Here is a 25,695-nt window from a genome sequence, read left to right as displayed (position 1 = left end):
CGTGTTGATACTCCGACTAAAGCTGGCCCCTCTCACTTGTTACGACGTCTCGGAGGAGCCCACAAGCAACGGTGCCGCGACAGCGTGCGGATCCAGTGAGCCCGGGTCGCGTGCGGGCGGGTCCAACAAGTGCCTGGTGGCGCGGCGGCGGCGGGGGCGCTGGCGCAGCCGCGTGCAGCGGCGGCGGCGGCGGCGTCTGGCCGTCAGTAGCGGCCGCGGCGCCGACCTGGCAGCACGTCTCGTCCCGCCCCGCCGCTGCAGCACGCGACATGCCGGCCGCCGCAGCCGCGCGCGCCCGCAGGTAGGACGGCCGCCGCCGAACACTGCGCGCCCACTTGTCGCTCACAGCACCGCCTCAGCAGCCCACCGCGCTTCTCTACATTCCCGAAAGCTAACAAGTGGTTTCTCTCACAACTACAGATCTCATTCCCGACTTATAACACTACCCAAAAAAGTGACACGTCGATCTTACAAGTCGCTTACAGTTACTTTTTGTACGTTCCCCAGTCACGTTTCCTGTAATTCGTTCGGTTTACGTCCTGTTTGAAACTTGTATTACGTATTTACACCTTACAATTTCTTCACCTCCCATAAGCATTACTTGTGGCGTGAATTAACATTTTGTAACAGATAACTTATTTTCATATTTCCGTTTTGACATCAAGTCGCTGACAATGGAGATCGATCACTGAATATGTCGATTTCCGTGCTGTTTATCGACAACCGTGCCATTGTACGACTATTTATTTTATTCTGTATCGTATATGCTCAAATTGGTAATGTACGCTCTATACTAATGAATGCGTTGAAATTGACCAATCAATATATTTGTTACTTACAGATACAGAGTACGCAGTAAGAATGTGTTGGTGCAAGTAATTTGTTGAACTTTGAGCAAATATAGTGTACCCTTTCATTATGTACTTCCTAGCATCTATTGAATTCCTTTGCTACTGTACATAGATATAACACGCTCCAAAGAAACTACCAAAAACCCACAAAAGTTAGCAAATTGACACAGTTTAAAATAATTTAAAAATGCGCTCGCAGTTTCAGGTTTGAGCCTGCGACGCGTACAACAGAAAAGCAAAACCGTATACCAATTCACGGTAGTAATTTACTTTCTCTATTCTAAGACAAAGGTAGTGTTGTGTAATTTTGTTTCTTTTTTAGGTTTTAATGCTTCCTATTTGTTTGGTTCGCCACCGAGCTGTAACGAGAGACTGTAGAAAGGAACTTTACCCAATGGGAATTGTCAGAAACCACGACACTAAACTCGCGCTACAGGTCTGGGCGTGACACATGTTGCTGACGCCGGTGCAAACGTATCAGCATCCGACAGGCGAGCTATCGGAAAAGCGTAACGCACAGTGCGTCCTGATACTAGCCGCCTAGCCCACTTTCATTCCTTGTACTTGCATTATTCACACCGAACAGAATATTTAGAGTTTCGTGTCACTTCAGGCAACGTATTTTCCACTCTTGAACTGGAACACCAAAGATGCCATATACTGTTTTCTTTGTCTCTTTTAACAGTACCTTGAGAATTTAGCTCATAATGAGCTCCATACACGTAGCATATTCAGTTAGTTCACTATGGCGCTGTGTGGTTTCAAGTGTGTTACTATTACTAAGAGAACCTTCTCTATTGTGTCTTTTGTGCGTTTCGGTCAACGGCGTCGACACCTCATCCATGTGCTGCTCTACCAATACAACCACGGACATCCTACTATTGATTCAGTACTACTGCAAGTCACAGAATTGTGAAATAATCCTTTTGTAGAGGATTACCGTTTCTGTCTCTCTCTCTCTCTCTCTCTCTCTCTCTCTCTCTCTCTCTCTCTCTCTCTCTCTCTTTACGACATTTCATACCCGGAAACAGGATCAACAGCTGATACAGGTAGAACTAATCGAAATTCTGCATCTTGGAACGGGCAGGAATGACGCTATACATTCAGATTTATTAGAAGTTTGAACCAAAAATGGAAATTTCCATCTCATTTGCTACCGAATATCGCGAATTCTTTCGTTTAGCTCGTTTCCCAGGGAGAGACCGGACACAGAAAACTATGCACACCGGAGATTTAGGAAGTAAACTTCCGCCTACTTTTATGCAACAGTACGTGAAACCGGGCCCTGTCTGAAGCGGCAGCAATATCCCTCACATTGAAAACTGTTGAACAGACACAACGTCGACTGGATACACTCATAGAACGTGTGTTTAGCTATAAACGTTGAATACCTTAATTTTGCGGTGCCTTCGTAAGACGTTACGTGACCGATGGCTGTGAAACGGCCGCCTGCTGTGAGCCCACGTTCATTCACGAGCTTCGGTCGCTGCATGACGCGTCTGCCCGCAGCCAGCCCGCCGGCCGCAACAATGGGCCACGCCCCTCACAGCGGAGCGGCAGGCGGCGCGACGCGCCAGGTAGACGGGCAGAGCGCGCTCTGCCTGCGCCTAGCTGTTCAGCTGACCTCACGCACGCAAACAAACCTGCCTTCTCCAACTTCAAAGCCACAGACAGAAGTTAAGGGTCGGAAAAAAATGGAACTGCGATAAGTACTGCAGTATTTTAGGAGGCACCAAACAATTAAATTGCGCCACAGTGGCGAAGGGGCACACTAAAGATTCAAAGATGTCGGGTTCTATTCCTAGTCGGTCCCAATATCTTCACCTGTCGCTTAACACTTCTTTCACACTTTGAAATGTTCGCTGATGTGAAAAATGCCGACTGGCACCGTGTTACTTAGTGCACGTTAAGCTGCAGTTCCACCCCCACCGCCCTACTTAAGTGAGTCCAAACACCAACAGGACCATGCGTTGTAAAGAATTGTCCTGCTCTCTCTAACATACCTTCAGGTTAGTGACAGCTTCAATTCACATACGCTGGATAAATTGTCTCATTACTATGACTATTAACATTCTAATGGAAGGGATACGGCACAGTAGATCATTTGCAAGTTGGAAATGGCTCAGTAGAACGGAACGACGAGTGTGGATCACTGCTTTGCCTGCTGTTCATAGATTATATGACGGGTCACGACTAGTTTCCAGCAACGTCTGTACTAACAGCCAATCAGAAACGCGGCGTCGATTCAACACAAGCAAGAGAACTGAACGGTAGGTGCGCCAGTGGCGCAGTCTCCGTCAAATTCATCACGTTGACGGGAGATACAGAATAAAAAGAGGAATTATGCAAGGCGTTCCACATCACCGAAACTATTTTCAGCAACCCAGAGCTGAGTTTTCACTGAAAGCTGGTGAAGAGGAACGAACCTCTCAACAGCACGTTGCTAAACGAGTACGTTTTGCCTCCACTGCACGTAAACTTCGAAACATTAACTAATATGAATAAAATAATGTACGACGAACACATGGAAAATAAAACTGTACAAGTTAACACTGAAGTGGTAGAACAAGCTGATGATTTTTCACATTTATATCAACTGAAGATAACAGGTGGATGGACAGCAAAGTAAATAAATAAAAGAGTTGAAATAGCGTGGAATACCTTTGAAAAGGAAAAACAAATACGTTTTAGACTAAAGTTTCTGATTTGTCTTCCTCTTGTTGTTCTCGTGCCTTTGTCCCGCGTTGCCGCAGGGTCGGCACGGCTAGGAACGGACTCGGCAAGGTTAGTGTCCCCCCTCGGGACGAAATTAGTGTACCCCAGCAGTCTGCGTCCAGTGTAATCGACGGAAGAGTGCGAACGTGTTCAGATGTCTGCGAGTCGTGCAACTGAGGCGGAACGTTGGGCCAGCCCGGTATACTCCTAGTGAGATGTGGGAAAGTGCCTAAAAACCACATCGAGGCTGGCCGGCACGCCGGCCTGCATCGGTAATCCGACGGGCGGATTCGGTTCGACGCCGGCGCGCCTACTCCAGTCCAGGAAGCAGCGCATTAGCGCTCTCGGTTACACTGGCGGGTCAGGTTTCTGATGTGTCTGATATGTAATGTTTACTATTAGCGTCTGTTACCAGTTTTAAATTATGATGGCAAGGTGTGTCCTTTGATGTGATGACGGTTCAAAAACTGAGGTCTTAAGCGAGCAATGCAGAGAAGTGCGACGGGGTTTTCTAGCGCAGTGAGGGAAACGAAGGATTGGATGCGGAGGGAAAGACCTAACGATGAGAATAATAGAAAGCAGAAGGGATTGGTAGGGACGCGTAGAGAGACCAATTGATGGTACAGAGAGTAATAAAGTTCTTTCACAGATTCCATAAGATAAAAGAGCGAGAGGAGGATCTGGCAGAAAATGGCTAAATATATTCAGAAAACCCGTGTGGCGTAAATTTGTGTGTTTGGTTCACGACCATAATACAGGGAAGCCTCTAGACCAGCCCATGTCTCCTAGTGAACCAAGACATTGTGACCGGCCGCTGGACAGCGCGTTGGCACACCTTTGGCTCACGGTACAGCAGTGGTTCATCGCGGCTTGGATTCGCCAGGCCCTTGGAGAGCTACTTCGGTTGTGGCTCACCACGCACACAGGCTACCTAAAACCAGATGGTTCGTGAGGGCGGAGCTGGGACCCCTGTAGCCTCTCATATGGAATCCATCGGGCTCAGGTCAGGCGAATTTTGTGGGCGAGAGATTAACTCGATCTCACAGTGGTGGTCCTAAAAAACCCTGTAGCACGAGTGTGGACTTCTGACACCGACAGGCATTCTGCTGAAACATGTCATCACCACCATGAAGCACACCATGCGTCAGGGAACGGAGCTGGTCCGCAGAAATTTTGGTGTAGACCGTAGCTGTCGCGGTACCTTCAAGTACCCCACGGTTCCCATGAAAGCCCATATGAACGTCTCTCATAGCGGAGTACTTTCCCCACCGTTGCACGTCCGGGGCGGGATGCGTGTTTCGAGCAGCCGTTTGCCTAGATGACGGGGTGTCCGAACACGAGAAAGGTGACTTGGGATCTGAGGAGTTTTCTCACGGTTCTCGCGGCTACCCTCGTTGGAGGTTCGAGTCCTCCTTGGGCATTGGTGTGTGTGATGTTCTTAGCGTAAATTAGTTTAAGATACAATAAGTTGTGTGTAAGCTCTTAGAAGAAAGATTAAGGGAAGGCAAACCTACGTTTATAGAAAAAAAAAAGGTTCAAATGGCTTTGAGCACTATGGGACTCAACATCTTAGGTCATAAGTCCCCTAGAACTTAGAACTACTTAAACCTAACTAACTTAAGGACATCACACACACCCATGCCCGAGGCAGGATTCGAACCTGCCACCGTAGCAGCCCCGTGGTTCCGGACTGCAGCGCCAGAACCGCCCGGCCGCATTTGTAGACTTAGAGAAAGCTTTTGACAATGTTGACTGGAATACTCTCTTTCAAATTCTAAAGGTGGCAGGCGTAAAATACAGGGACCGAATCGCTATTTACAATTTGTACAGAAACCAGATGGCAGTTATAAGAGTCGAGGGGCATGAAAGGGAAGCAGTGGTTGGGAAGGGAGTGAGACAGGGTTGTAGCCTCTCCCCGATGTTACTCAATCTGTATATTGAGCAAGCAGTAAAGGAAACAAAAGAAAAGTCGGAGGTGGTATTAAAATCCAAGGAGAACAAATAAAAACTTTGAGGTTCGCCGATGACATTGTAATTCTGTCAGAGACAGCAAAGGACTTGGAAGAGCAGTTGAACGGAATGGACAGTGACTTGAAAGGAGGACATAAGATGAACATCAACAATAGCAAAACGAGGATATGGAATGTAGTCGTATTAAGTCGTGTGATGCTGAGGGAATTAGATTAGGAAATGGGACACTTAAAGTAGTAAAGGAATTTTGCTATTTGGGGAGCAAAATAACTGATGATGGTCGAAGTAGAGAGGATATAAAATGTATACTGGCAATGGCAAGGAAAGCGTTTCTGAAAAAGAGAAATTTGTTAACATCGAGTATAGATTTAAGTGTCAGGAAGTCGTTTCTGAAAGTATTTGTATGGACTGTAGCCATGTATGGAAGTGAAACATGGAAAATAAATAATCTGGACAAGAAGAGAATAGAAGCTTTCGAAATGTGGTGCTACAGAAGAATGCTGAAGATTAGATGGGTAGGCTCACATAACTAATCGGGAGGTATCGAATAGACTTGGGGAGAAGAGGAGTTTATGGCACAACTTGACCAGAAGAAGGGGCCGGTTGGTAGAACATGTTCTGAGGCATCAAGGGATCACCAATTTAGTATTGGAGGGCAGCGTGGAGGGTAGAAATCGTAGAGGGAGACCAGGAGAAGAATACACTAAGCACAAGTCTGTAGGTTGCAGTAGGTACTGGGAGACGAAGAAGCTTGCACAGGATAGAGTAGCATGGAGAGCTGCATCAAACCAGTCTCAGGACTGAAGACCACAACAACAACAACAAGCTCAGGGATCGGTGACCTCAGCAGTTTGGTCCCATAGGGAAAAAAAGGAAAAAACACGTAGATGCCGCACGTTTCAATTGATTCATGATCCACTATCGACGATCTTGTGTGCACTGTAACCGTAATGGATGGTGTCGTGTCAAAGTGGGGTCACGTAGGGTCTTTCCACTACGGAACGCCATCATTGAAAGAGTGTGGCCTGAACGGTGTCTTCCCAAACACTCGTGTTTGCTCCAGCATTGTACTCTTTCCTCAGGCCTGCCACAGATTGTCGGCCATCCTTCGTTACGACCGAGCAAGCCTCTGACCTTCGCGTCCTGGGAAGAGACGTGGAATCCCGGCACCTTGTCGCCTACTCACTCGTCTTTCAGCCATTTTCCACACATGACGAGATGTTCATGGCCAGGCGATGGACCATAGGACTGCGCCATTTGTGTAGTCGCTTATGTCAGTGGGTTTTCCCACATATGGCCCGTATCGTCACTCGACTCATTCTGCATTTTCCTCTGATCCGTTTATGTGCTTTTCTTAACGCGTCGCGGGCCCGAGACACATCAGGAGCCGTTGAGCCTTTCGTTCGGCAGTGATCATAAAGGTTTGACCGATCAAAGTGTACATCTCAACAAACTACAAGGATAGCTGAGCCGGTCAGGCTGGATGTGGTTTCTTAGGCGGTTTCCCACATCCAGCTAAGTGAATACCGGTTGGTTCGCCGCTCGGGTTAGACGTGCGGTCTCAGGCGGCTTGTCTTGGTTGGCGTGCGTTCCCCAGTTGGAGGTTCGAGTTTTCCCTCAGGCACGTGTGTGTGTGTGTGTGTGTGTGTGTGTGTGTGTGTGTGTGTGTGTGTGTGTGTACGTTGTCCTTAGCGTAAGTTGGTTTAAGTTATATTATGTAGTTTCTAAGCCTAGGGACCGATGACATCAGCAGTTTGGCCCCATAGGAACTGGCCACAAATTACCAGAGACTGGTACCCACGTCCCACTTCAGATACACACTTCTGTGACGCGCAGAAAACGTTATCGCACTCGACCGTGAGATGTGCACCAGACGCAGACAGGTGGGGTACACAGGTTCCTTCCCGGGCTGAGTGGTGATGTCAACAGGAAGACCAGCCCACCAAATGTCACTGACACCTCCGAAACAGCTTCATAACAATAACGATCCCGTAGTAAAACGGGAGAAGCGAATCGATAAGAAACAGACACTGACCAGAAGCTTAATGTGAAATTATTAAGGCTCTCGGCTATCGACACATCATACAGATTCTGGAAGAAATCGCGGAGATACTGGAACCGTTTCGAGATGGAAATGTCTCAATAGGAGTTCGGGCCTTGCACGTACGTTCACACTGTTTCGATTACAGATTCCCATGAACGGTTCGTTGCACAATGCACGTAACTAGCTTGTTTTCTGCCTTTCCTACTCTCCAACATGGCCTCTGTACCTATGCACTTCGTGCAATTGTCTCTGCAGGGCAGTATCTACATCTACATCTACATCCATATTCCGCAAGCCACCTGACGGCGTGTGGCCGAGGGTACCTTGAGTACCTCTACCGGTTCTCCCTTCTATTCCAGTCTCGTATTGTTCGTGCAACGGAGGATTGTCGGTATGCTTCTGTGTGGGCTCTATTCTATCTGATTTTATCCTCAAGGTCTCTTCGCGAGATATACGTAGGAGGGAGCAATATACTGCTTGACTCCTCGGTGAACTTCAACAGAAGCCCGCACCGAGCTGCTGAGCTGCATCTCTCTTGCAGAGTCTTCCACTGGAGTTTATCCATCATCTCCGTAACGCTTCCCCGATTACTAAATGATCCTGTAACGAAGCGCGCTGCTCTCCGTTCGATCTTCTCTATCTCTTCTATCAACCCTATCTGGTACGGATCCCACACTAGTGAGCAGTATTCAAGCAGTGGGCGAACAAGTCTACTGTAACCTACTTCCTTTGTTTTCGGATTGCATTTACTTAGGATTCTTCCAATGAATCTCAGTCTGGCATCTGCTTTACCGACGGTAAACTTTATATGATCATTCCATTTTAAATCACTCCTAATGCGTACTGCTAGATAATTTATGGAATTAACTACTTCCAGTTGCTGACCTGCTATATTGTAGTTAAATGATGAGGGATCTTTCTTTACTTGTCAACATTGAGTTTCAATTGCCATTCCCTGCACCATGCGTCATTTCGTTGCAGATCCCCCTGCATTACAGTTTTCCATTCCAACTACCTCTCGATACACTACAGCATCATCCGCAAAAAGCCTCAGTGAACTTCCGATGTTATCCACAAGGTCATTTATGTATATTGTGAATAACAACCGTCCTACGACAGTCCCCTGCGGCACACCTGAAATCACACTTACTTCGGAAGACTTACCTCCATGAGAATGACATGCTGCGTTCTGTTATCTATTAACTCTTCAATCCAATCACACAAGTGGTCTGATAGTCCATATGCTCTTACTTTGTTCATTAAACGACTGTGGGGAACTGTATCGAACACCTTGCGGAAGTCAAGAAACACGGCATCTACTTGGGAATCCGTGTCTATGGCCCTCTGAGTCTCGTGGGCGAATAGCGTGAGTTGGGTTTCACATGATCGTCTTTTTAGAAACCCATGCTGGTTCCTACAGAGTAGATTTCTTGTCTCCAGAAAAGTCATTGTACTCGAACATAATACGTGTTCCAAAACTCTACAACTGACCGACGTTATTTCCTGCAGGTTTCGTTGCTGGCAGACTTATACTGTGATTGTGATCGCGGGCACAACGTAGAAGGCTCAGTTGCAAATAGCGTTCGTCGCCTAGGCCACACGTCCTGTCGAACAATGGGTGTCAGGGTGAGAGCGGACTCTCTCTGTTTTTTTGTTTGTTTGTGTGTGTGTATGTGTGTGTGTATTCGTAAGGTCGGGGGGGGGAGGGGGGGGGGGGCTCGCAGCCCCCAGGTGCATCTGCGTCGGACGGAAACCAGTGATGCCCAAACACAGCCTGGGGCGAGTCCCCGTTTTATATACTGAACGCTGCAGTGTACTATTTTAATTTACGTAACTACACAGCTATTACATATGCTTACAAATGACATAATTATGTGATGTGATAAGTTAACAGTAAAGTCTCCACACGTCACGCTCTCGCTCTCAGCTACATATTGCCGCTTCAAGTAAGACAAGTGGTACGACAGGCGTGTGCCGAGGATGTTAACAACTGTCAGTCATGTCGGATTTGTGGTCTGACATTGTTCGTTCAGAACTGGAGGTAAGTATCTATCAGAGCGCTATGGGACCTAACTTCTAAGGTCATCAGTCCCGTAGAACTACTTTTAAAAAAAAGCACTCAGTATTCAGGCCACGACTGGCCTACCAGGACCATCCGACCGCCGTGTCATCCTCAGAGAAGGATGTGGATAGGAGGGGCGTGGGGTTAGCACACCGCTCTCTCGGTCTTTATGATGGTATTCTTGACCGAAGCCGCTACTATACAGTCAAGTACCTCCTTAATTGCCATCTGGGGGCTGAGTGCACCCCGGAAAATGGCAACAGCGCATGACGGCCTGGATGGTCACCCATCCAAATGCCGACAACGCCCGACAGCACTTAACTTCGGTGATCTTACGGGAACCTGTGGATCCACTGCGGCAGGGCCGTTGCCCAGAACTAGTTAAACCTAACTAACCTAAGGACATCACGCACATCCATGCCTGAGGCAGGATTCGAGCCTGCGACCGTAGCGGTCGCCCAGTTCCAGACTGTAGCGCCTAGAACCGCTCGGCCACCCCGGCCGACAGCGAAGGGATTAACACTGTGTAGAGCTAACCAATCAATCAATAAATGCCTGCACTCTGCTTCTTGCCCTGACGTCTGCTTACCTGATGTCAACCTGTGGTATGTATCAAACATGGCAATTGCTGAAGCTCGACGCGTTCACATCTTGGAATTGAGAGATAAATAGTTACCAGTATACACACCGATTGTTTGTGTGACGGGAAGTGTTTTTGACACTCGTGGGGACGGAAGATGTCAGTTGGACGCTTGCGTACGGAGTTTCACCTACAGGCAGTCGTAACGCCAACAACCGAGCAACAAACGGTTTGGAGCTACCGGCTCTCCACATAACGATTTCCGTAATGTCGAGAGGTTTAACACTCTGATTCTGTGAAGACGAGCAGCCTAACACCAGTGTGCTTCCCGCATCCTTTTTTAGTGATGTTACTCGGCGTCGCGGAAGTTTCTGACTACCGCGTTCTTTTACGAATGACTGGATGATTCCTTAGAAAGTTTCAAGTTGTCCTGATCTGACAGATAGTGTTTTCCCAAAACCGTTGCCATACCTCGTATGGAATATGCGACACTCGTCGGTGAAGAGGACGTGATGCCAATCCTGAGCGGTCCATTCCGCATGTTTCTGGGACCATCTGTAGAGCGCTGCATGGTGCCGTCGTTGCTAGAATGGGCTTCGCCATGGACGTCGGGAGTGAGGTTGCGAATCATGCAGACTATTGCGCACAGTTTGGGTCGTAACACGACCTCCTGTGGCTGCACGAAAAGCATTATTCAACATGGTGGCGTTGCTGTCAAGGTTACTCCCAGCCATAATCCGTAGGTAGCGCTCATCGACTGCAGTAGTAGCCCTTGGGCGCCCTGAGCGAGGCATTTCATCGACAGTTCCTGTCTCTCTGTATCTCCTCCATGTCCGAACAACATCGCTTTGGTTCACTCCGAGACGCCTGCACACTTCCCTTGTTGAGGGCTTTTCCTGGCACAAAGTTACAATGCGGACGCGATCGAACTGTGTGGAATGACTGGAACTGCTCGGCTGTCGGACCCGCTCCGTCTAAAAGGCGCTGGTCATGCATGGTTGTTTACATCTTTGGGCGCATTTAGTAACATATCTGAACAATCAAAGGGACTGTGTCTATGATACAATATCCAAAGTCAACGTCTATCTTCAGGAGTTCTGGGAACCGGGAGATGCAAAACTTTTTTTGATGTGTGTATTTCGTAAGATTGTAATACTGATTACATAAGTTATCAATGATTACACTTTTTTTGGAGTATTAGCGTTAACATGTGACACAGTGTGGTGGAGGTAATAGCTTGTGAAAGAAATTTATGAACATTTTCCTCACATTGTCCGCCCTTACCAGACATACTTTGTACTATGCATCTGTGACAGTAAAATGGAGTTACATATAGCGAGGTGACGAATGTCGTGGGATGCTGATATGCACATCCACAGTTGGCAGCAGTGTCACGTACACGAGGTATAAAAGGGCAGTGCCTTGGTGGAGTTCTCATTCGTACGCAGGTGACTCCTGTGAAAAGGTTTCCGGCTTGACTATGGTCGCACCACCAGAATTTAACACACCTTGACCGCGGTATGGTAGTTGGAGCTAGACTCATGGGTCATTCCGTTACAGAAATCGTTAGGGAATTTAATATTTCGAGGTCCACAGTGTCCAGTGCACGCCGAGAATACCAAACTTCATCTAAATCTACATACATACTCCGCAGTCCACCATACAGTGCGTGGCGGAGGGTACCTCGTACCACAACTAGCATCTTCTCTCCCTGTTCCACTCCCAAACAGAAAGAGGGAAAAATGACTGCCTATATGTCTCTGTACGAGCCCTAACCTCTCTTATCTTATCTTTGTCGTCTTTCCTCTAAATATAAGTTAGCGGCAGTAAAACTGTACTGCAGTCAGCATCAAATGCTGGCTCTCTAAATTTCCTCAGTAGCGATTCATGAAAAGAACGCCTCCTTTCCTCCAGAGACTCCCACCCGAGTTCCTGAAGCATTTCCGTAACACTCGCGTGATGATCAGACCTACAAGTAACAAATCTAGAAACCCGCCTCTGAATTGCTTCTATGTCCTCCCTTATTACGACCTGATAGGGATCCCAAACGCTCGAGCAGTACTCAAGAATAGGTCGAATTATTGTTTTATAAGCGGTCTCCTTTACAGATGAACCACATATTCCCAAAATTTACCAAATGAATCGAAGAGGACTATCCGCCTTCCCCACAACTGCCATCACATGCTTGTCCCACTTCATATCGCTCTGCAATGTTACGCCCAAATATTTAATCGACGTGACTGTATCAAGCGCTACACTACTAATGGAGTATTAAAACATTACGGAATTCTTTCTCCTTCTCATCTGCATTAATTTACATTTATCTATATTTACAGTTAGCTGCCATTCTTTACACCAATCACAAATCCTGTCCAAGTCATCTTGCATCCTACAGTCACTCAACGACGACACCCTCCCGTACACCACAGCATCATCAGCAAACAGCCGCAAGTTGCTATCCACCCTATCCAAAAGATCATTTATGTAGACAGAAAACAACAGCGGACCTACCACACTTCCTGGGGCACTCCAGATGATACCCTCACCTCCGATGAACACTCACCATCGAGGACACTTCAGACATTAGTTCTCACCGCGGTGAACGTAGTGCACTCATTTAACGATCGAGAGCAGCGGCGTATGCGCATAGTTTTAAGTGGAAACAGACAAGCAACACTGCGTGAGATAACCGCAGAAATCAATGTGGGACGTGCGACGTACGATGAATGCATCTCTTACAACAGTGCATCAAAATCTGGCGCTAACGGGCTATTGCAGGAGGCGACCGACGTGAGTGACTTTGCTAACCGTTCGACGTCGCTTGCAAAACCTCTCCTAAGCTCTTGACTATATCGATTGGACACTAGGCGACTTGAAAACCGTGCCCTGCTCAGCTGAGCCACGATCTCAGTCGGTAAGAGCCGATGGTAGGACTCGGGTGTGGTGCAGACACCTCCAAGTTGTCAATAGGACTTGACACAGTCGCGTCGATTAAATATTTTGGCGTAACATTGTAGAGCGATATGAAGTGGGACAAGCTGGTGGTGACTCCGTAATGGTGCGGTCTGTGTTTACATGGAATGGATTGGGTCCACCGGTGCATATGAACCGATAATTGACTGGAAATGGTTACTGGAGACCATTTGCATTCATAGTCATTATGTTCGCAAATAACAATGGAATTTTTATGGATGACAATGCCCCATGTCTCATGGACCGCAGTTGTTCGCAATTGGTTTGAAGAACAATCCAGACAATTCGAGCGAATGATTTGGGGATCCATATCGCGTGATAACCCATCGAACACTAATGAGACGGAATCGAGAGGTCAGTCCGTGCTCAAAATCTTGCATCGGTAACATTTCCACAATTATCGAAGGCTGTAGAAGCTGCATGGCTCATCTTTCATCTTCCAGTGACTTGTTGAGTCCATGCCCCCTCGAGTTGCTGCACTACGCCGTCAAAAGGAAGTCCGACACGATGTCAGGAAGTACTCCATGAGTTTTGTCCCCTCATTGTGCGTCAATTCGTAATTAAGTATATCATTAAATGGCGTTTTCCTTGTGGGGAATTCTTCAATAGACCAGAAATTGGAAGTTTTTGGCAAATTAAAACTGTGTGCCGGACAGAGACTCGAACTCGGGACCTTTGCCTTTCGCGTGCAAGTTCTCTACCAACTGAGCTACCCAAGCACGACTCACGCCCCGTCCTCACAGCTTCACTTCTTCCTACCTTCCAAACTTAACAGAAGCTCTCCTGCGAACCTTGCAGACCTAGCACTCCTGAAATAAAAGATATTGCGGAGACATGGCTTAGCCACAGCCTAGGGGATGTTTGCAGAAATTGCTTCTGTATTCACTGCACAACAAAAAACGACTTAACTGGCAACTCAACACACTAGGACGTAGGCTGTCATGTTCTTACTCTTATTATTATTATTATTATTATTATTTTCGATTATTCCCATTTAAGAGAGCGTTTGAACTTGAATTCCTTTATGATGATTGTTTATGTTTTTTCTGAGCCCAAATTTTCTTCATGTGTTCACTGTGTTGTTTCTTTCGCTCCGCTGGCCATTTGCATCCTGGTCTCTTCTGTGTTGTGGTGTCAAATTTATGTTTTTTGATGGTGTTCCTGAATTCAGTTCTATTTTCTGCATCGTTTACTGTTATGTGTGCTTGTCTGAGGTCCTCTTCAACTTCTTTTATCCATTTTGTTTTTCCCCTACCTGAGTTGATGACTTTAAGAATTCGCTTTGAAATTCTGTTTTCATTCATCCTGTGGATATGCCCGTAGAACTGCATTCTTCTTTTCCTTATTGTATCCGTAATCTTGTCTGTGTATTTATATAATTCTGATGTTGGTCTCTTCTTTCAGATTCCTTGATCTTGTATCGGGCCCAAAATTTTCTTGAGAATTTTTCTTCCTTGTTTCTCTACTTCTTTGATTTTAGTTTGCCCACCTATTTGTATTGTTTCAGATGCATACAGCGCCTCCGGAAGTACGACAGTGTTGTTGTGCCTCAGTTTTGCGTTAATGGATATGGACTTTTTGTTATAGTAGTTCCACGTGAATTTATATGCTTTCTGTAGTTTTTTTTATTCTTTCCTCATTGAACTTTAGGTTGATCCCTGATGGCTGGATGATTTCTCCCAGGTACTTAAAATGTGGTGCTTGTACGATTTTCCCATGGGTTGTCACAATAGGAAATTTGTCTTGTGGCACTCTTTCTATGTACTGGGTTTTCTCATATGAGATTTGCAGGCCAGTTCTTTGTGCAATTTCGCGTAACTTCTCTATGGCGTTAGTGGCTTCTTTTCTATTATTTGTGAGGATTGCAAGGTCATCCGCAAAAGCTAAACACTTCACATTGAATCTATTATCTTTTCTAATGCCAATTTGGATTCCTTTGGCTTCTTTTTCCAATGTCCTGATAATTTTTTCAAGGATAATATTAAAGAGTAATGGTGAAAGTCCGTCACCCTGTCGCACTCCAGTCTGGATTTCAAATGGTTCCGAGATATCCCCCATAAATTTAACCTTGGAGACTGTGTCAGTTAATGTTTCCCGAATGATTGCTCTTGTCTTTCTGTCAATGCTGAACTCTTCCAGCGTCTTGCAGAGCGCTAATCTGTCTATTGAGTCGTAGGTCTTTTTAAAATCTACAAAAGTAACCACTGAGTTTCGGGTGTTTCTCATCTGGAGAATCATTTTCAGATTCCAGATCTGCTCTATGCATGATCGTCCCTTGCGAAAACCATCCTGGTATTCTCCTATTTGTGGGTCAGCTTGTTCTTCTAATCTATTCATGAGAACTTTTGATAGGATTTTATACGTGACCGGTACGAGTGAGATACCCCTGTAATTATTTGGTTCAGTGTTGTCGCCTTTTTTGTGGAGTGGATGGATGAGAGCCCATTTCCATTCAGAAGGGATCTGTTCTGTTTCCTAAATGTTTAATATGATTTTGTGAATTTTTCCTGTTAATCTTTCATCATTTAGTTTCCATAGTTCTGCAATAATTCCATCTTCTCCTGGAGCTCTATTGTTTTTGAGTGTCTTGATAATTTCTATTACTTCATTGATGGTTGGCGGTTTAGCGTCAGGATTTGGTGTAGACGTCTCATAGTGAATATCCTCTGTAGGTCTTTCGCAGTTGAGAAGGTTGTTGAAATAGTCTGCGAGGATTTGGCAGTTATTCTTCGTGTTAGTTTCTAGTGAACCATCCGGTTTCTTGAAATAAAGATTGGGTGGCTGGTATCCTGAAATATGTTCTTTAAACGTCTTATAAAAATTCCTGATGTTGTTCTTCTTAAAGTCTTGTTCTATCTCATCTGGTCGCCGTTTGTCATAATTTCTTTTTTCCTTCCGAATAGTTTTCGATGTTTGTTTTCGGATTATTAGAAGTTGTTGCCATTTTTCTGATGTTTTGCGACTATTGAAGTTTTTTCAGGCATTGGTCCTTTCTTCTATCGCTTGGTCACATATTATATTCTACCACCTGTGTTTTCTCCTTCTCGGAGGTTCACCCAATTTCATCGTGGATTTGAGGACGTCCCCAAGTTCTGTTCAGTTTGTGGTGTTTGTCTGACTAATTTCCTGTAAGATGTTTTCCTTGTTTAGTTTTATGTATTCGGGGTCTCGTCTCAGCACTTTGTTTAGTTTTGGCTTTTTTCTATTGGGTTATAATTTGGTCTTTATCTGTAGAAGATGGTGGTCTGAGTCAAAAAATCCTCTTCTTGTTTTCACATTCAGAATTTTTGCTGTGTTACTCTTGGAGATGGCCACATGGTCTATCAGGAATTCACCCAACATTGCGTTGGGCGACTTCCAAGTATATTATTATTATTAGTGTCAATGATCAGTCTTAAAAGTGTTGGCAGCATGACGCCTTCGAACTATTGCAATCTCGGAGGTTCTGAGTCCAGCAATTAAGTGACTTGCAAGCAAAAACTGTAGTGCATAAATTCTGACTGGCTTGATTTTAATGGAGGGCGCCAGGGCGTGTGAGAGGCAAGGACCGCTAAGGGGAGTAATGCTCAGAGGGTGCGTACTTTGTGCCAGATGTCTACACTCAGTGTGGACAGCCTTCTTTTGTGAGAAGGATTTTTAGGTAGCACTCAGGCTGCACAGAGAATTGCATGATCATTGTACGAAGAAGGGTTATTACAGTGAAGCAGTGCCAATTGCCTGATTGACGCATTAGTTCATGGTTTCATAAAACAGCTATAAAAATAGTATCTCGTCTACCTTTCGTCGTTTCAGAGATGGAGGCCTTCAAAGAAGCTTATTTTTCATTATAAAATTAGTTCGGCGCTTATGTTTATGGTTTTTTTGTGGTTTTAGGGCACACAACTACAATGGTCATTAGCGCCCAGACTAAGTTAGGAATGCACTGCGAGGCAAAAGGTTAAAACAGCAACTAAAAGGACAACACTATAAAAGACGTACTTGCAGGCAACGGAATTTAAAAAAAGCAGCATAATCAAATGTCCTTAGACAGGTTTGTCAAGTGGATAAAACGAAGAACGCGAGCAGCAGATCCACGCGCAGTGTACTAAAATTCGGACAGGACGTTAAAATGTGGCGTACGGTCTGCAATTGTCCAAATGGGCAGAACGGCGCCGTCGCAGACGTCTGCAGATGGCAATGGCTGAACCGGCAATGTTTACGGTGTTGGTGTTAGGTCATGAATTTCGTCAGTCATACTTGCAAAATTCATAACCTAACATTAAACCTTTTCGTGACAGAAACATACATTTCATCGCACTCGAGAACAAAACTACATCATGTACTCATACAACTTACACGTGAAAATTTGTGACTGAAGACATTTTATAATTCATATTTCCAGTTTATTCACCAGAAAGTTTGCGGCCTGCATAAGCTGACCGTGCCTCACGTAGTCTCAGCAGGGGGCACCGAACAACAACAACACTGCACTGTGTCCGTAACCCTAGCAATGGCACGCCGCATTGCCGAAGCGCTGGCGACACACAATTCTGGCCAGGGTTTTTATTGGGTGGACCACCTATAGCTGATGTCCGTTCTTCAGCACACGCAGTACCTACAGCAGTTCAGAGACGCCGTGATTCGCCTCCAGGGTGCTCTTCAACAGGCGTCTCACGCAGTCCCTGCCGATTTCCAGATCTGTGCGCCGAGGTCCACTGTCGACCTTACTCTGCGCCCTGACACTGGAAGATCTCAAGATCTCCTCTGCGGCCTCCGTCGACGTCTCGCCGGACTAACGATACGTGTGGTCACATTTCGTTGAATAGCGTATGTAGACGACCTGGGGTGCTCCACAGTGGTGACGATGTAACCAACGAACTAGATTCGACTGATACATACGGTGTGACTTGCGGCATCTGTCTCATTCTCGCAAAATCGGTCATGATGGACATAGGAGTCAGGATAGCACCAGCGTGTGTCGAGTCCCTATGACTTAGTGGTACCATCAAATGCCTCGGAATAGGGGCCCAGGATGGAATCGGTGCACTTCGGCACTTAATTACCGCTGCTTGTTACAACAAATTCGGGTCAAGATCGCTAACCATTGTCTACAGGCGCTCGATATTTTTCAAAACAAGTACTTCGTCAGTATGTATTTAGCGTCGAGTGTTCCACACATAGGGCATATACTTCCAATACCGTCACTGATGACTCGATATACCTGTATACTGGAACCTACGTCAGTACCATGCGTGTTCTTAAAAATTACTTATGAACTGCTGGCCCTTCCCCCAGACACAGGAAGCCACGGCTTGATGCACGCCGCCCGCACCTCGTGGTCGTGCGGTAGCGTTCTCGCTTCCCACGCCCGGGTTCCCGGGTTCGATTCCCGGCGGGGTCAGGGATTTTCTCTGCCTCGTGATGGCTGGGTGTTGTGTGATGTCCTTAGGTTAGTTAGGTTTAAGTAGTTCTAAGTTCTAGGGGACTGATGACCATAGATGTTAAGTCCCATAGTGCTCAGAGCCATTTGAACTATTTTTTTGGTGCACGCCCACGACGGAGCGCAGGCTATGTCTGCCACTTCACTCGCCGGACTGTGGCGCCACCGCCGGGGATGTTCGACGGCTTTGCTGGCTCATCACTCCCTTAAGCCCGCGCTGTCAGTGCAAGACATACCCCCGCCTTTCTGCTACTTCAGTCACCATCTTGGAAAGAGTTATGTCCGCATCGCACTACCAACGACGAAACAGGAGGCGGCGCGGGAGATACAGGGTGGGGCAAATATAAGTGACCCTGAGAGCAGAGTTCACAGTACAAAGAAATACAGCAGGGGAAAGGAACCACAGTATTAATCCGGCTGTAGTAGATGTTGAAAGCAATCACCATACATCTTTTGGGACGTATGGCCTCTGAGAAGCAAGTTGCTCAAGCTGGGCTGCTGGAATTGCTGCAGTCTCATCCGAAATGTTCTGCTGCAGTTCTTGAAGAGTATGAGGGTTGTTGCGACGCACCTTAGACTTGAGGGATCTCCACACCAATTAATCGCACACTGGCAGAGCAGGTGACCTGGCTGGCCAGCTAACACCTCTGTCAGGCGAGAAGATTATGTGAATGCGATCCAAGTTTCTTCCGGCTGTGTGGGCCGTTGCTCCATCCAGTTGGAAGTAACCATAGGTCTTTTCCTCCTCCGCAATGCAGCCACGAATGGTTTCGTCCTCGCCACTTTTACTTCCTCCCTATATATATATAATGTCGCGTCCTGCAAGCAGGCGTCCACCAAACGTCGCGGAGGCAAAGAATCTTCGTGTTAGTTTGATGGCGGTGAGACGGAAACGGTTACCCTGGATACAGACGTCCGATCCGAATGGTACAAAACAGTCAACGTTAAACACGTCAGCTGATCGCCCCTCCACAAGATACACATGGCCGTCTTGCCCTATGCGTGGAATGCGGAATACCAGACACGGACGAGAACCGTTTCAAGTGTGGCGTAGCAGAAGACGTATGGCGCTTGGTGCGACATCTTTTGGCGTACTTTCTTCGAGTGACCCCGATCGTATCGCACTTCGGCTTCTGTTTTTCCGGACAAACTACATTCCCTCAGATTAAAACTGTGTGCCTGACCGACACTCGCACTCGGGACATTTGCCTTTCTCGGGCAAGTGCTCTACCAACTGAGCTACCCAAGCACGACTAACGCCCGTCAATAGGTAGAGCACTTGCTCACGAAAGACAAAGGTCCCGAGTTCGAGTCTCGGTCTGGCACACAGTTTTAATCTGCCAGGAAGTTTCATATCAGCGCATACTCCGCTGCAGAGTGAAAATCTCATACTTCTCCATTACTCTCGCATCAAAAACCAACGAAGTCACGTGGCTCCGTGGGTACGCCGTGAACTGTGTATTTCACGATGGACCTAAAAATGTGTTGGGCTACCGGAATTACTTACAACAACGCCATTGTGTGGAATCAGATGTCCAGACAATATTTATCTAATAACTTTGCGAATGCCCTACGTTCCCTCCAAGCAGCTGGATCATCATCAGCTAGGACGAGAGGCCCATTGATGGAACTGACGATCAGCTAACGGTGGATTAACCTACGAAATACGCAAAGACATACCCGGATGACCAGCCGTAAGGCGAGCAGCGGCGCACCCCTGTGCATCGTGGTGCGTAGCGCGTTTTACGTTTCACCATACATGGGTTGGCCCACTTAAACGTTTCAGCGCAAACATCAAAAAAATGTTTCAAATGGCTCTGAGCACTATGGGACTTAACATCTAACGACATCAGTCTCCTAGACTTAGAACTACTTAAACCTAACGAACCTAAGGACATCACACACATCCATGCCAGAGGCAGGATTCGAACCTGCGACCTTAGCCGTCGCGCGGTTTCAAACTGATGCGCCTAGAACCGCTCGGCCAAACCGGCCGGCCCCAAATATCTTTGTAACAACGTTAGATACAGAAACTGACTTTGACAACTAAGAATGTAAGACAGGTGATCATACCTACAACGTAAGCAAATATAACTGTCGACGCAAACTTTTTCTTTAAATGGAAACTCCATATTATTTCTTACGCTCTCAATACTATGAAAAATTACAAAATGAATAGCGTTGGTTGCATCGCAGTACGTCAATTAAATCCCGAGAAATTACAAAGTGAAGTTGACGCTTAAAATAAAGCACATCGGGAGTTGCAAGTGTGAACCGCAAGTTTCTCGTAATATTCATGTGATTGACGTATTACGATGCAAAAAACGCTGTAGTCATAGCTGTTTTCACTGTTATTAACTGCCGGCCGAGTTGGCTGAGCGGTTCAGGGCACTAGAGTCTGGAACCGCGCGACCGCTACGGTCGCAGGTTCGAATCCTGCTCGGGCATGGAAGCGTGTGATGTCCTTAGGTTAGTTAGGCTTAAGTAGTTCTAAGTTCTAGGGGACTGATGACCTCAGATGTTAGTCCCATAGTGCTCAGAGGCATTTGAACTGTTATTAACTGGATTGGAAACAATACACATGTCCAGTCTTACAGTACAACTACATTTACCTCTCTGTTAGATCCTTAATCAGCCAGTAATTATGTTTACCTGGCTGGTGATATTCTCTTTATCGTCACCGTTATGTCCATTCTAGTACTGCTGTGAAGATCAACAAAACACGAACGGACAAACCCTTACCTTATTTTCCATTATGTGTGACTGGACACACGTTGTGTTACGTGAGTGTACTGTTCTGTGAAGGAATGACGAATCTTCTTCAAATCGGTTTTCGCTCCTCGTTTCAGACGGGATCTGTTGCATGTCGGTTGCTACTGGCAGCCGATTTCATCTGTATTACTTGCATAATCGAGGTCAAAATTAGCCATGAGTACTTTCACCCGTATCTGGAATTCTTCCGTAGATGTTAATATTTCGTCTATCGGTGTGAACTCTTTTGAGCAGTTTTAATATTTGAAGTTGCAAGTACAAATCACAAACTAAATGAACACTTGAAAAACTGTGCAGTAATGATTGGTTTATTAGTGAAATGATACCTGTGGAAATGATAACTTTTCAATAATTTTGCATGAAATATCTCATTTATGATACTCTGTCCGATAAAATTAACAAAAATAATTAAACGTGCAGAATTTGAACCAGAACCGGCTATGTGTCAGGTATCCACTACACTCACTTGCTCGATAGACGAGACGGTTGCGGGTGTAGGAGGTGCGCATTAAAACATGAAACACAGATTCTGTCGGGAAATAGTAGCTGTCGTATGAGAAGCCGCTAGCCAGGCACTCAGGACGGACTCCCCTGCAACATACCTGAGATGCGTCGAAATCTGTGACCAGCGCTTCTGAACCACAGGCTTGTCAGCAGTAACAACTTCATCTAATATACATCTACATGGATACTCGGCAAATCACATTTAAGTGCCTGACAGGGGGTTCGTCGAACCACTTTTACAATTCTCTATTGCTTCAATTTCTTACAGCGCGCGGAAAGAGCGAACACCTATATCTTTCCGTACGAGCTCTGATTTCCCTTATTTTATCATGGTGATCGTTTCTCTTTATGTAGGTCGGCGTCAACAAATATTTTCGCATTCATCTGCAAACAATCTGAGACCGCTGCTCAAATTGTCTCCCTGATCGTTTATGTAGATAAGGAACAGCAAAGGGCTTGTAACACTATGTTGGAGAACGCCAGAAATCACTTCTGCATTACTCGGCTACTTTCCGTCATGTACTGTGAACTGTGACCTATCTCACAGGAATTCACGTTTCCACTCACCCCCTATTAACGTACAGTGTTAAGTTTGGTTTATAGGCTCGCTAAGCATTGTCGCGGTATGATTGCACTCCTGTGTATTAAATGGTAACCTGTGCCTTAGCGAAGGCAGTAGAACGTGCACTGTCTTTTTGTAATAACTGGTGTTATTTACGTGTAGTTGGCGTGTTCGTTACGAAAGGGGTGATCAAATGGATCCTAAGGCTACATGTGAATACAATAACGAATAACATAAAAGAAAAGAAACTTTGTGTACACGTAGTGCGTAATACTTATGCAGAGGGGTATTACTTCATGATTAGTTGAGATTTCTTATGCAAGTGCGAGCCACATAGTATCTTCAAGCGGTTAACAATGTCTCTTGAACATAGGAACGGCACACAAAAATCTCACTTCTTTCCAGAGTAATTCCGCGTGCACTGACATCTTTTTTTATTTACTTTTTTTTTATACCCGAAAACGGCGCCTCTTACAACTGTTGATGAAAAAGTCTTGTTGCTACTCAATAATTCTGCCCCGAAAAGAGTAAAGCATCGTTTGTTATATCGGATTGTCTCTTCTCTCGTTATATCCATATATGTGCCGTCGAACAGGATGTAGCTGGAATGAATCCAAGTTCGTCACTCGTTGTTCTGTCTCCTTGTTTCCACCATCGGTCCGTAGCTTAGATGAACCAACCCCTTCCTTTTTCTTATTCACTTCCCTGCAGCACTTGTATCACTCTTCTAAATTAATGTACTGATCCTATCCATCTTCGTCAGAAGCAGTAGATTCTTGACATGTGCCCTTTCTTTTTCGAAATATTCCCGCACAGCCCAAACTCACGTGTCTGAGCACGCAAAACGTTAAGTGGGCAGGTCACTGAACATTTCGTTTAGAGCCAATCTTACCTCCACATTTCTTCTGCAAGTGTCAGATTACTAGCCACAAGCGTCATCTGGAACACGCTAGTAAATGCTACTTGCGGTGGGCAGAACGGTTTGACAGCGGTGAACGGAACGAAGGGCACGACCAGCCATCTTGTTGTGACCCGTGTATCGTCAGTAGCGTCACATGACACCGATCTGTAGGGGTGCGGCGCACTCCCCGCTGTTGTCGATTCAGCGCGTCAGGATGCGCTACTCAGCTGGTATCGCACCCCGCTGCAATCCTCCCACCGAGGAAAAATCCCTGGCAGTACCGCGAATCGAACCCGGGCCACACTGATCATTCAGTCGTGGAAGCGAAGAGCTAGGTATTAGGAGACAAGCATGATGTACAACCATTGTGGAAGTGAAAGTAACACAGTGGTATAAACTACATTGCATGAAAATCGTCGCAGTACAAGTCTCCAGGTTTAAGGGTATAAGAAGTAAACACAAATGGAAAAGAAAGGTACAGCACAATACCCTGTCGTCGTGCAGCTCCTTGCAGAGGGAACTCTCAACTCCGGAGTAAACGACTGAGGCACGAAATTCAACCCTATGTTCAGATAAGACGTCATGGAGTTCGTACTGTGGGGACAGAGGAAACCCAGAGCAGAGTGGCGTAAGGTGGATCCGGACCGACGACTTAAGCCTCCACGCCACTTTGCTCCGTTACAATACGGAGGCGAATGTAGTGAAGAGTCAAGAAAACAGAAGCGGGAGTCAGGGGGAAGCGCTCCACAGCGACGGCGCAATTACAAGAACAGGGAAGGTGGCACGGCGCTCCTTATCTGAGAGGCATGTGGGGCGCTGGCGACCCGGCCAGGGTACTGTTTACTTGGGGCCCGCGAGGGGCGGGATATCTCGTTAAATATTAACGGTGGCTCCGGGACGGAGAGACTCGGTGTATCAGGATCTTCGGAAGTGTCTTTTTCTGCTGCGTTACAGCCTCGTGATACGGCTGTTTGGTAAGGTCACCAATCGTGCCGTCACATTTCGGCTTGTTGCCTGCTACGACAGTGACACATGCACTTAGTGTCCGACATTAGTGGAATATAAACAGGAGCCGGACCACACCATGCCGCTTCACTAGGGAATCGACAGATATGGCGCAATGGTAAGACACTGCAGTCGCATACAAGCCAGTCACTCTCTTCCAAGTGGAGTGGCACTGCAGTTCAGGCGACAGGTGGATACCTCGGTCGCACACCAAGCCACCACGAGGAGCGTCAAATTGACGCTGTTGGCCACAGCTGATGCCGAGGACACTGCGTGGTGAGCAGCTGCGGTGTGTCATGGGAACGCCGAGGACACAAGTAGGAGGTTTCAGTAAAAGACAAGGAACCACAAACGCACTGTTTCGAGGTTTTCGGTGCCTTTGTTGTATGTCGTCAGTAAGTAGAAACTCACAACACTATCCACACACCACGATATGTCTCCGATTTTAACACGCTCTAAACATTCCCGTTTGTGCGAAATTGGCCCTTGAATGGACGACAAGGTGTTCTGACTTCGTTTAGTGAAATGTGCTCTAGTGAACCAACTTTCAAAGCACAACGGAATTTACAGGGCCTTGAAAAGGTAGTTAATCCGAAATAAATTGCACCCAAAAATATCCAATTGTTGTAATGCAACATTTTGATGAGTGTTGTTGTATTACTCCTCATAGGAGTATTGCAGATCTTCCTGCTCACTATATTTCCTAACGTGTAACGGTGGAAAACGAGTCATTCGAAAGTAAAGACTCGAACGTCCACTGTGAGGCACAGTTAACTTGTTTGGCTGAAGATTCCAAAAAAAAAAAAAAAAAAAGTAAATTGTGGCTGCAAATAATAGTTCAACAAACCATTCATATATGTTTCACGTATACGTGATGGTTTATTGAACAAAGGCTTACACAAGCGCAAAGTGAGCGTTAGAGATCAGAGGATTGAAAAATGACTTCCTAAGAAAAAGAATTCATGGTAAAGTTGATTCTAAAGTGTTGCGTTATTAAAAAAAAAAAAGGGTACAAAATGTAATGGAAATGTGTACAAATGACCTCTAACGGACCACGTAGCTGTAAAGAACCATGCATTTATAAATGATGGAAAATAACCGTGCATGCCTACTAATCCCCGTAGTACTATTAAATGAGTGAAAGGACAGTGACGTAGACAACTCGTAAGCTACAGTAACCTAATATGAAGTAGAAATTAATCACCGTGTCTTCCGACCTGACTCCCACAAAGGCCAGGCATTGCTCGCATGAAACACGACTCCGAAATACGTCTGGTAAATAAATCTGAAAACCACTAACTTACAATTACGCGACTGCCGCGTGAGGAAGCAAGCA

The 25,695-nt window shown here is 46.1% G+C and overlaps 1 protein-coding gene across 3 annotated transcripts in view; it reads left to right on the top strand.

Moving 5' to 3' along the window:
* Positions 1-221: 221 nt before the first annotated feature.
* Positions 222-25,695, top strand: part of LOC126354686 (collagen alpha-1(XVIII) chain-like) — a 2,024,079-nt gene continuing 1,998,605 nt past the window's right edge. For all 3 annotated transcript variants that reach the window (XM_050004490.1, XM_050004491.1, XM_050004489.1), the window contains exon 1: positions 222-301. In XM_050004490.1, coding sequence (XP_049860447.1) covers positions 270-301 — 32 coding nt within the window. In that variant the 5' untranslated portion in view covers positions 222-269. The remainder of the gene's footprint in view (positions 302-25,695) is intronic.

The sequence above is a fragment of the Schistocerca gregaria genome, chromosome 3 (assembly GCF_023897955.1).
Source record: "Schistocerca gregaria isolate iqSchGreg1 chromosome 3, iqSchGreg1.2, whole genome shotgun sequence".
Classification (NCBI taxonomy): Eukaryota; Metazoa; Arthropoda; class Insecta; order Orthoptera; family Acrididae; genus Schistocerca; species Schistocerca gregaria.
Note: the sequence above shows the minus strand (reverse complement) of the source record. Positions and strands in the feature narration are given on the sequence as shown.